Here is a 12,500-nt window from a genome sequence, read left to right on the forward strand (position 1 = left end):
CACGTTGAACAACATATTACTCATCAGTTTCCAAATACCACTATTGTGACTAATAAAGACAGCGGATGGAGGCAACAAAGCAGCCCCTGTGATTAGAGACGTTAGATGTTGGGAGTCCAGTGTGGGAAAGCCCCTAATCTGGACACTGATGTATTATGTGTTCTGGCTAATGAATGTTTTTAGGCAGTGTGATAGAAACTCTCTTTAACAGTATTCTGTTTACCACACCGTTTCTAGTAATTTCTGCTGTACAGTTCCTTGGGCTCTCTCGTCTCTCTCTATCTGTCTCTCTAGCTCTCTGTCTCTCTCTCTCTCTCTCTCTCTCTCTCTCTCTCTCTCTTCCTGTGCAGACCACAGAGAAACCCCATCTGAGGCATGGACACAACACAATAATCTTTTTGTGTGTCTTGTGCTTGTGTGCTCATGTGTTTGTGTGTGTTTGTGTGTGTGTGTGTGCGCGCGTGTGTGTGTGTTTGTATGTGCGAGAGAGTGCACTTGTGTGTCACCTGTGGATCTGAAGCTTGAAGCTAATCTTGGGCCCGGCGTCGTCCAGCCTCTGAACAGAAAATCGCAGACCAACCAACAACTGGAGAGAAAGAGAGAGAGAGAGAGCGAGAGAGAGAGAGAGAGAGAGAGAGAGATAACCAATGAGTAAGGAATGGGGATGGAAGAGAGCAGGTGAAGGGGGGGGGGAGTGGGGGGGTACCAGGGGAACTGGTAGAGACAGTTCAAAGCATGCAGTACCCCAGCCCATCATGACGGAGAACATCTTTATGTCTTCAGTGATAGACAGCAGCCCCTGTCCGCTGACAAGGTCCATCTGCTAATCCCCCACACAATGCTGTCTCTCCGGTGCCCTCCTAAAGATTGTTTGTGTGGTCTAACTCAAGGATTGTTAGAAATCCACACTATGAGAGAAACCAGACCCAACCAACACACACACACACACACACTCATCTTCTTACTCATAACACATTTAGGCTTTAGGTCATCATCTACTCTACAACAGGAGCCTGTGTGTGTACGTGTATATGTGTGTGGGTGTGTGTGTGTGTGTGTGTGCGTGTGTGAGTGTGTGAGTGCGTGTGCATGTGCGTGTGTGTGTCCGTGCCACATACTTCTGTATGTGATTACAATGCCAAAAGAAGTGTAGATGTACGTGTTTGTGTGTGCCTTTATGTGTGTGTGTGTCTGTGCATGTATGTGTATGTGTGTGTGTGTGCATGTATGTGTGTGTGTGTGTGTGCGTTCTCGCATGTTTACATTTAGCTGCCTCTTTCATATGTTAGGAGGTCACACACGTGTGGTTCTAATGAGAAAAGTGAGTCCAGAGTCAACTGAAGCCCCCCTAAAGAGAGAGAGCGAGAGAGAGAGAGTCAGATAGAGAGAGAGAGATTGTGAGAGAGAGAGAGCAAGAGAGAGAGCGAGAGAGATCCCACTAGATTTTAACCACTAGCACACCTTTGTAAATATTCAATATGTCATAATTTTCACATTTTTTTAACATTTTATATTTTGACCTCTTTATTGTTCACCTGCTTATGCAATGCTATTTTTTGTTTCTCATGCCAATAAAGCTTTTTTGAATTGAATTGAGAGAGCGAGAGCGCGAGAGAGAGAGAGAGAGAGAGAGAGAGAGAGGAAGAGTGTAGGAAGGGGGTAGTTGTCTACACAGCCACGCTGCCTTTATGGAGACACATCATAGAGAGACAAGAGGAAATTAACTGACTCAATAAAACTCCAAAGAGACAACAGGCAGAGGAGGCCAAATGTCTGTAGGACCCGGGAGCTCTGAGACCAGATGTGGGTCGCGTCCGCTTGTCATGTCATTGCCAAGGCGGCTGTCTGCTGGATCTCTAAATAACCCTCATAAACCCTCTGAGTTAGTCTATAAAGACACAATACATGTTATCAGATAGCTAGCGAAGTGCTCCAATCCAGGGGGGAGCAGAGTGTTGTGACAGCATGGTCTCCCTGTTAGAGCATTTATAGGTTCAACAGTGTAAAGGCTGCCTGTATGTATAGGCCCTATACGTCCAACAGTGTAAAGGCTGCCTGTATGTATAGGCTCTATATGCCCAACAGTGTTAAGGCTGCCTGTATGCATAGGCTCTATCCATCCAACAGTGTAAAGGCTGCCTCTATGTATAGGCTCTATATGCCCAACTGTGTAAAAGGCTGCCTGTATGCATAGGCTCTATACGTCCAAGAGTGTAAAGGCTGCCTGTATGTATAGCCACTATACTTTCAACAGTGTAAAGGCTGCCTGTATGTATAGACTCTATACGTCCAAGAGTGTAAAGGCTGCCTGTATGTATAGGCTCTATACGCCCAACAGTGTGGCTGCCTCTATGTATAGGCTCTATATGTCCAACAGTGTAAAGGCAGGCTGTATAGGCTCTATATGTCCAACAGTGTAAAGACTGCCTGCATGTATAGGCTCTATATGTGGCTCCAGGCGCCCTCCTCTGCTAAAGCTTGGGGTCCACCGTGCTGCAGCTGGGGGTCCGGGGTGATGACTTGTGTCACCAGCCACAGGAAACAGTCAAGGTCATGAAACCTATTCAGTTGGGCCGTGTAGTTCTGTAGGCCTTGGTTTGGTATGCAGGGCAAGCATGTATGTTCTGCATCAGCTCATGGATTCCTGCAGAGCCAATGGGGCGAGGGCGGGTAAATATAGGAAACATCTGGACAGCAGAGCAGCAGGCAAGTTTGAGTGTGAAAACGTAATGCGTGTTTGTGCACACACACACACACACACACACACACACATATGTGGACCAATGGAAATTTCTCCTTGTCCCTTTCAAAGTGATGTGATTGGCTGCCCCTCCCCATGCACTGTACCTGAGGAGCACCGTGTCACTGCCAAAGTAACAACACACCTATAGGAAGGACTTAACGCACACCTAGGAACAGCATATTGGACGAGGGATACAAACAGATACACACACACTCGTCGACGCTGACTCTGTATCTCTGGCTGTCAGAATCATCTAAACACACACACACACACACACACACACACACACAGACACACACACACAGACACACGCACACATGCTCGGACGCAGGCATGACCACACACACACACACACACACACACACACACACACACACACACACGCACACAGACAGACAGACAGACAGACAGACAGACAGACAGACAGACAGACACACAGACACACACACACACACACACACACACACTCACACACACACACAAAGATACACAAATAATCCAGAAAGGAAAACATGGTAGAATTTCATGTCAGAAGGGTCTTTACTGAACAAAGCCTTGGCTTCCTGTGTGTCTCAGAAAAGAGCCGAGCAAATTAGCACACACACACACACACACACAGACACACACACACACACACAATCACACACACACACACACACATTGCAATGTAGAATAGAACAATTATATGTTTTTGAGATAATTAACAGTTGTGGTATATGTGTGTGTGTGTGTGTGTGTGTGTGTGTGTGTGTGTATGTGTTCCACACCTCTGTCCCAGACACCATAGGGTTCCCAAGGTCACACACCACCATCCTGGAGTCGTTGAGGAGCCGGTACTCACAGTTCAGCCGGGACAGACCCTGGAGAAGGAGAGGAGACAAGACAACATGAGGAAACAGATAGTAGAGAAGACCATAAAAAAAGGAAAAGGAGAGAAGACAAGAAAATAGGAGGAGAGAAGTCAAAAAGGAAAAAAACAGAGGAACAAAATAAATGAAGAAAATAAATTAAATGAAATGAAGCGCAAGGAAGAAAGCACAGCAGAAGATGTGATAATAGAAGAAATGTAATAAAGAGGCAGGGGGTCGCGGGGTCACGGGTGGGAGAGAGCACATGAGGAAAAGGGGGGGGGGCCGATGGAAGAGGAACACTCTGTTGAATGCTCTGACAGTAACAACCTCATCAATCAAACAGGCCTATTACACACTCATTAGCACGCACACACACTCATGCACACAGATACACATCTTTAGAAGCTTATCCATTTCCTTGACCACTAATGCAGCCAGAAAATGATAAGAGCGGCTATTGGACTATAGGGCTCGTAATGTCCTGATCCTTAAGAGCCTTATACACTCTTCACAAACAGCAGCAGGAGAGAGCACTATGGCAGCAGTGCTATAATTTCTACATATTATATATGGGGAGGTCATGGGTGTATGTGTGGGTGTATGAGTGTGTATGCATGTGTTTATCCTTGCAAATTTATTGGAGGTTGTGTGTGTGTGTGTGTGTGTGTGTGTGTGTGTGTGTGTGTGTGTGTGTGTGTGTGTGTGTGTGTGTGTGTGCATACCTCCACCCTGCGCTCCACTCCTATGTAATCAGCCTCAGCAGGAAGTGTTGCGTGGAGCTCCGTCTCGTACGCCCCCTCACCCTGGTTCAGCACTGTGATGGTCAGCATCACCAGGTTCTCATCGCAGATCACCAGCTCCCACCGGTCCCTGATTTCACATGGACAGTGTGTGAGTGTGTGTGTGAGCGTGTGTGTGTGTGTGTGTGTGTGTGTGTGTGTGTGTGTGTGTGTGTGTGTTTGTGTGTGTGTGTGTATAAGGGAAAGAAAAGGTGTTCCAGGGGTCAGGGTTGGGAGCCACGTGTTAGACCTCAGACCAGCGCATATAAACAGGCTTATTTTATCGGTTTGATCAGATGAATTGTAGTCCTGCCAGTCAGTGCCTGCCAGTGTGTGCAAGTGCATGTGTGTGTGTAAGTTTGAGAGTGTCCGTCAGCAGACGGTAACAGGATGTTTGTGTAGCGTTGTCATTGCAATATCGTACAGCTTGCAACACCGGAGAGGGAGCAATCACATCAAACACACAAGCACACACACACACACCGTGCAGACACACACACTCTCTTCTCTTTCTTCATGTATCTTCATGTATCTATCGGACAGGAGCTGCTGTCTATCACTGTATTATGTAAGATACAACTTTCGTCTTGAGAAGGAAAACAGATGTAAGAAATTGCTTTTGTTCTGTGTGTGTGTGTGTGTGTGTGTGCATGTACATCTACATGTGTGCGTATGTGAATACCTTTGTGTTAGTGTGTGTGTGTGTAGGTGTGTGGGCACATGAGTGCATGTGTGTATGTGAGTATGTATCTCTTTGAGTGTGAGCGTGTGTGTGAGGGAGTGTGTTTACAGGGAGGTGTCAGAAGGTGCGTGGGACTGCCAGTCTTACATGCTGGCGGAGAGCTGGAGGTCAGGGATACACAGGTTGTCCTCGCCACAGTCCAGCAGGATGTAGGCCTGCCAGGGAGGGATGCCCATATTAGGAAACATGACATAACGCAGCGGAGTCAAAGCCACTCAAAGCCGGAGCTGTGCTGTTCTCCTACAGCGAACTCCGCAGTTCACCCTCTGATTCACTGGCTCTTTTCTCTCAAAAGACACAAATTAATGAGAGCAAAATTCTTTGGCTTGCCGTGAGTTGAAAAGTACTATTCCACCCACCCACACACACACACACACACACACACACACACACACACACACACACACACACACACACACACACACACACACACACACACACACACACACACACACCTGTTCTTGGAGGAAGGTGCTGCTGTAATAGTTAAGGACAGGTGGAAGGTCTTGGCTATGAGTGGGCTGGGCCAGGCTGTAATTCAGAGCCAATGAGATCGGAGTTAATTTGTCTCTGAACTCGTCCTCCTCCTGATGGAGAAAGACAGGGGAGAGGAAATTCAATAATTTAACAAGTTAATGTTCATAACCACATTATAAATCAGGTATAATAAACATTTAAGACATATTAAGGTTGGAGCTAGGTTATGGCTGTTAACCTACTCTTAGGTACATGGTGCAAGTGAAGCACTAGTTGTGTTCATGTTAACCTACTCTCAGGTACACGGTGTAAGTGAAGTACTAGTTGTGTTCATGTTAACCTACTCTCAGGTACACAGTGTAGGTGAAGCACTTGTGTGGGTGGTGATGTCCCAGCTTGAGGAGTGTGGTGCGCTGATGCTGCTGGTTATCCAGGAAGAGGACTCTCTTAGCTCCGCCCCTGGTTCCTTTCAGCCAATCCAACTGCAGCTCCACTGTCAGGTCTAGGGAGGAGTGAAGAATAGTATGAGCTACCAACCAATTCACTTTACACTTTTACAAATAAACCACAAAGCAGATACAGCTCAGAGAGGGGTCAAAATTATGCACTTTCTTGCTAATGTCCAGCTCTTCAGAGCTGAAGAAGTGAGAAACCATAGCAAAATACTTCATTCTGATGTCATTCCAGAAATGGCCTCTAAACAAAAGCTTTGGCAGAACCCGAGTAGCCGCTGTGAAAAAAAGGAGTCCAGCGACGAGCCCTTAATGGATTACGCACATGTCCCAATTACATCGAACTCGGGCATATGTATCCCCCCCCACACACACACACACACACACACACACACACACACACACACACACACACACACACACACACACACACACACACACACACACACACACACACACACACACACACACACACACACACACACACCATTAATTGTTCCAGTAAGTGTTGAGAACAGGGTTGTTGTTGGAATCATTTATAGGTATTTATTTATTATATTTGGGTTAATAGTTACTGGAAGCAACGCTTGATTCGTCGACTGGGACTATCTATGTATCTGCTAGGATTTAGCCTGACTCACTGCCAGACCGGCCCCCCATCCTGCCTGCTCTCCTTAACCCTCTTCCCCCCACCGTAGGGTCACAGCCTCCTTACCCACGGAGTCAGGGATCCCAACGCCACTCACAGCTGCACACACCTTCACCTTAAGGCTGAGAGAGAAAGAAAGAGAGAGAGAGAGAGAGAGAGAGAGAGAGAGAGAGAGAGAGAGAGAGAGAGAGAGAGAGAGAAGACAGAAGTGGCAGAGGGAAGAGACATGGACAAAGACAGTGAGTATGAGCAGGTATGGAGGACTTGTGATTTGTGACTTGAGGTGAAACAGCTTTCAGTGTATTAACTTTTGTAATATGACGTTGTTCCTGATCATTCAAGAATAGATTGGGTCATGCTAAAACGCGCTCATTCATTGTTTGCCCATCACAGTTAATAGATTATGGTTAGACTGCAAAAGAGCAAAGTGAGGAATTCTTAATCCAAATATATACTCCGGATAGCTGTGAATTGGCCCTTGCCTGTCTTACTCAGAGTTGTTTGCCCAGAGTTGTTTATTTCAAAGTCATCATTGTGCGTCCAGCGGGGAGTTTGCTTGGTAACCATTTTCTTTCCGTTCCATTGACTGGTTACAGAAGCCTAGCTCCTGGTCATGTGTCATACACTTTAAATTACTTTCTAAAGAATTTCAAGGTGTTCTGAATAGTCACTCATTCAAAATGACTGCCAGTATTAACACAACAAGATTGTACCTTGTCTATAAACAGAGATCTTCTGCACTTTTTTCGGCACTATCCTAAATCTGTGTATTGTCTGGAACAGTTTATTCCCCTCACATGAACTGAATTACTGTAGCTGCTGTAACTCTGAAGGTCAATTAAAGCAGCTACGGAAAGCTAATGCTAAGCCAGCAATTCCCCATTATGGATGTACAATTATGTATTTGGAGGTAAACAACTTGTCTAAATCTGCGACTGCAGCAATTTACAGATATCTCGGCTTACCCCTCAACGCTGACTTCAAAGCTAAACGTTAGCAATGATGTGCTTAGGCTAATAACTGAATCTAACTGAATTTGCATACACCACAGATCATTTAATCCCTATCCTCCTGTAAAACCTATGGAGCCTTACACTTACACAGGAGGAAGAGGCTAATTGTTACTTTGTCCAGCTATGCTTAAGTTAACACATCATGGTAGAACCTGAGTATAGTTAACTGCCCATAGTTAAACGGTCATGACTTATGGGTGACCACTCCCCGAATAACATCATGATTGCCTATATAATTGAGTTAATGAGCAAGGCAATTCATCAGTAATTAATATACTCCCAGGGCAATTGAAAAAGCCCCCCAAGTGGAGCCAGGGACACGGGAGACTGCAACACAGTTCTATATACATCCCCTCGTTGTGCCGGATTCCAACACATGTTATCACACGTTGCCATCCGCAACAGAAAAGTGTGAGAACCCCAAGCGAGCAGCGAGACCCGCAACAAACTTCTTGAGATCTAAAGGACCTTATTGTAGGAGTTCCCATCACTGCTCTGCCCCAACAGCAGATTCAGTCAGCCCTGTTGGGCCCCAGCAGCAGATCCCCTGACCCCGGATTCAAGATTCAAAGGTTTTAATTTGTCACATACTCACACAGGATGTGCAGTGAAATGTTTGTGTGACATACTCATTTTCTATGCTTGTTGGGGAAGTCATTGTGCTGACCATTAGAGCAGCCATTAGCTGACGCAATAAAGATAAGCCTGAGTTCGGGTTGGCCAGTGCCTGTGCGTTTATTGTGTTCTTACTGATGTACCTATCTAATGAATGGGTGTAACTGTGTGATGAGATGGAGATCCACAACTTAGTCCTCCTAATGTTCCCCCTGAGACACACACAACCCTCCAGCTCGGAGGGATGTGTTTGTCTGTAAGTCAATGTGTGTGTACGTGTGTGTTTCTGTGGTTGCGTGCGTTAGTGTGTGTGTGTGTGTGTGTTTGTGTGTGTTGGATGGTGTTAGAGCATTCTAATGCATGTGTGCAATCATGTGGGCCTATAATAAGCACTGTGTGCGTGTCAATCTTACGTTCAGCACAGAAATGACCCACATCTCTCTTACAACTTCTCTGTTCGTTAGTCATTACTGTAAATGATTATCCTACAAATGGATAGGCACCTTAGCAGCCCTGTGTCACATGCTGCCCCTGCATAAACACTCGCAAACACATGTGCAAACACATACAAAAAAGCAAACAAACACAAAATGACCCTCATAAATGTTCTCTCACCCCTTCCCACCTCCCTCTCTCTCTCTCTCTCTCTCTCTTTCTCTATCTCTCTCTCTCTATCTCTCTCTCTACGTCGGAAGGAGTGAGTTTGCGGAGCACGTGTGAGAGCGATATTGTATGTTTTTCTCATAACTTTTTTCTTAGTTTCTTTTTGTAATTGGGTTTATTATATAGCAAGGCGAAGGTGTTGTAATTTTTTTTTTGTGGGTTTTTGTATTCTTTGGAGTGTTTTTTGCAATCGACCAGCAGCCGCTGGTCGGTGTGCCTGAAGTATGGTGGCGTTTGGCGATCTGAGCCGAATGCACGGCTTCAAGATTTCCCCAACTTTTTCGTGCTCGGTTGAGGACTGCGGATTGGCAGTAGAAGAGGTGGTCGGGTATAGCAGCATTATGTCCGCTGCCTGGATGAACGGGTCGTGATTTTCTGGGATAAGTTCCATTGGGTTCCTCAGAGTGTATTATATCTTCCAAAAGAAGAGGGGGGGGAGGGGTTAGTTCACCTGGGGAGCAGAGCGTCGGCTTTCAGGCTGCAGTTTATCCAGCGGTACCTCTTGGGGCATGATGATGTCGTCTGGAGACAGGTAATAGGCATCATTTTAAAGTAGATAGCGGGCCTCTTTTTAGACAAATCTTTGTTTTTATTGAATTGTGTTTTTTTTTCGTGTGTCTAAGTTGCCTCCTTTTTATCATGGTGTTTTCAAAGCATGGACCCTTTTTAAATGGGACAGACTGGGGCCCGCAGCGTCTCTGTTCTGGCTCCTGGAGGAGCCCCTGGTGTGCGGGTCTCGGCTGGACGTGCAAGCTGGCAGCAGCCCTGGCCTCACCCAGCGCCTGCGCTCCACTGGGGTGGTCAAGCTGAGGCAGGTGGTGGACGTGGCAGGGCCCGGGCTCAACAACACTGAGGCTGTGGCTTCTCTCCTGGGTCTGAGGTCCAGCCGGCACACCAGAGACATCATGAACCAATGGATTAGCAGACGGACCAGTGAGGAACGAGAGATGCTGCGGGACTACTTCAGTGGGGCGGATGTACCAGACAAAGGCGATCTGTTTCCAGAGCTCGGACTGTCGGTGGACAAGACTGGACTGGTGAAACCCATGTGCCTTTCCAAGTCCAGGATGGAGATACAGTTACTTTCACGGAAAAGTATATATAAGTACTGTGTGGTGGCTACACACAAACACAAGCTGAGCAATAGGAGGGACACGGTGTGGAAGGAGAGGCTGCAGGGCCGTGCGTCTGGCTGGAGTCTCCTTTACAAGCCTCCACTAAACAAGAGAACAGGAGATCTGCAGTGGAGGACCATGCAGGGGGCTCTGGCTGTGAATAGTTTTATTGCAAAAATCAACCCCACGGTGTCCGAGAACTGTCCATACTGTGACAAAACTGAGACTCTAGTCCATTGCTATTTGGACTGTCACAGACTGAGAGTCCTATCCCATATTTTAAAAACAGTGTTTTTAAATTGTGGAGAAGTTTGGTCAGAGGCTGCTTTTATCTTTGGTGCTGGTTATGATAAGGAACATTTTTGTGTTTATTTATTAATTATTGCTGTCTAATCTAAAGTCTCTCTCTCTCTCTCTCTCTCTCTCTCTCTCTCTCTCTCTCTCTCTCCACTGGGAAAACAACTGAACTGACCAAGGCCATCAGCAGCAGGAAACACTTAAGAAACTCAAGACAACTCCGGACGGCCATTAATGCTGCAGCTGTTGTTTCACTTAGTATCTGTCTCTGAGTTTGTGAAATGTGTATGTGAGTTTATTTGTGTGTGTATCTGTGTGTGTTAGCGTTTCATATTTTGCATTTTAACTAGCTGATTTCATACCCTCTCCATAAAACGGGGGGTTTATTTGGACAAGGTAGGTTTTATTTGAATAAGGTAGGTTTTATTTGTAAGGAGTTCTACAACTTCAGTTTAGTCTAACCCTCCAAAAACACTACTCCCTCTCAGACCCTGCCAACACACACACACACACGCACACACACACACACACACACACACACACACACATAAGGACACACACACACACACACACATAAGGACACACACAAACACACACATGGACACATGACACACACAAACATACATAAAGAACACACACAACCACACAAACACACACACACACACACACACAATGACACACACACACACACGCACACGCACACACATAAGGACACACACGCACACATAAGGACATACACACACACACACACACACACACACAAGGACACATAAGGAGACACACACACACACACACATAAAGGACACACACAACCACACAAACACACACACACACACACACACACACACACACACACACACACACACACACACAGTGTTATCCCATGTTTCTTCAGTACCAGGTCCTGGCTGTGCCCCAGTACACTATGGTGGACCACAGCAGACTGTGGTGAAGCAGTAGGAGACCAGAGACCCTGACCAGCCGTGTAACTCTCCTCCGGTCTCTGCTGAGCTGCTACCCACAGCAAAAATAATATCATAGTAGCTTCATGCTCGCTCAGAATTAATTACACAATATTATAAAATTAACTAGGAAAGGTTTGTGGACTTCTGTAAGTTTTTGATGGACAGCAGTGAAATATCAGACTCTTAGTGCACCTATTTATTATCACACACGCACGCACGCTCGCACGCACACTCGCACGCACGCTCGCACGCACACACACACACAATATGTTTTTTCCAACTAATTAACAAATGACAATCAACAAATGGTGTGATCCCGAATCCTCGGACGCCAGCCTTCCGATTGGCATTTTTTACGTAATTTCCGGTCTCGGAGCGCTTATAGCGTTTCTGTTTGTCTTTGTGATTGTGTCATGAAATTGGCTAGTCGTTGTTTATTGTTAAACAACATAAGCCTCTTTAGTAAACCAGCCCAAAAGCAAACAACACAACTTTACATTGTATTGCACGCACAGCAAGACCATGCAATGTATAAATTGGTGACCGGGATAAAGTAGCAATGTAATCAAGTGTGTAAGAGCATTTAAAATCGACATTAAAATGAACAACGTGGTACCAATACAAAGAAAATAAATCTCTTCATGGGCGCAGTCATTTTGTTGAGAGCGTCATCACTGCTCTCGGTCTACTCTCAGATTTCTGAAAGATGAAGACAAAAAGGGGGTGTGCCTCCGAGAAATGCCGCTAGAAAGCTGGGAGATCTTCGACTTTCGCTTCGGAAGTCTGGCGTCCGAGGATTGAGGAACACACCAAAAGGCAGGCACATGGAATGGAATCGACTTGGAAAGGAAAGCCAGGCATTACTAGGTTAAAGCAACTCGCTCTCCCTCCCTCCCTCCGCCTCCTTCCCTCTGCAGGTACTAATCGAATCATTCATGACTACTCCCTAATCACAGTTAAAGGAGAACAGAACACCAGGATGACTTTGTTCTATAACGACACACTAATGAGCATTGATTTTCAGCTATAAAAGCTTGTCTAGCGTTTCACCCTGCTTCAAGCTGTAGGAACAGGTTGTGGTTATGTTTAGAGATGTGTGGTGATGAGTATGTTCCTGCTGTCCAGGACTGAGTGTAAAA

General features: G+C 46.0%; 1 protein-coding gene across 1 annotated transcript in view; it reads right to left on the reverse strand.

Moving 5' to 3' along the window:
• itga8 (integrin, alpha 8) overlaps positions 1-12,500 on the reverse strand; it is a 47,188-nt gene that overhangs the window by 6,694 nt on the left and 27,994 nt on the right. The window contains exons 16-22 of the mRNA XM_079734503.1: positions 6,760-6,815; positions 5,937-6,094; positions 5,571-5,702; positions 5,203-5,270; positions 4,317-4,464; positions 3,511-3,603; positions 507-586 (exon numbers count right to left, since the gene is read on the reverse strand). Of these exons, the coding sequence (XP_079590629.1) occupies positions 507-586; positions 3,511-3,603; positions 4,317-4,464; positions 5,203-5,270; positions 5,571-5,702; positions 5,937-6,094; positions 6,760-6,815 (735 nt within the window). The remainder of the gene's footprint in view (positions 1-506; positions 587-3,510; positions 3,604-4,316; positions 4,465-5,202; positions 5,271-5,570; positions 5,703-5,936; positions 6,095-6,759; positions 6,816-12,500) is intronic.

Source organism: Pollachius pollachius, assembly GCF_949987615.1.
Source record: "Pollachius pollachius genome assembly, chromosome: 1".
Taxonomy (NCBI): Eukaryota; Metazoa; Chordata; class Actinopteri; order Gadiformes; family Gadidae; genus Pollachius; species Pollachius pollachius.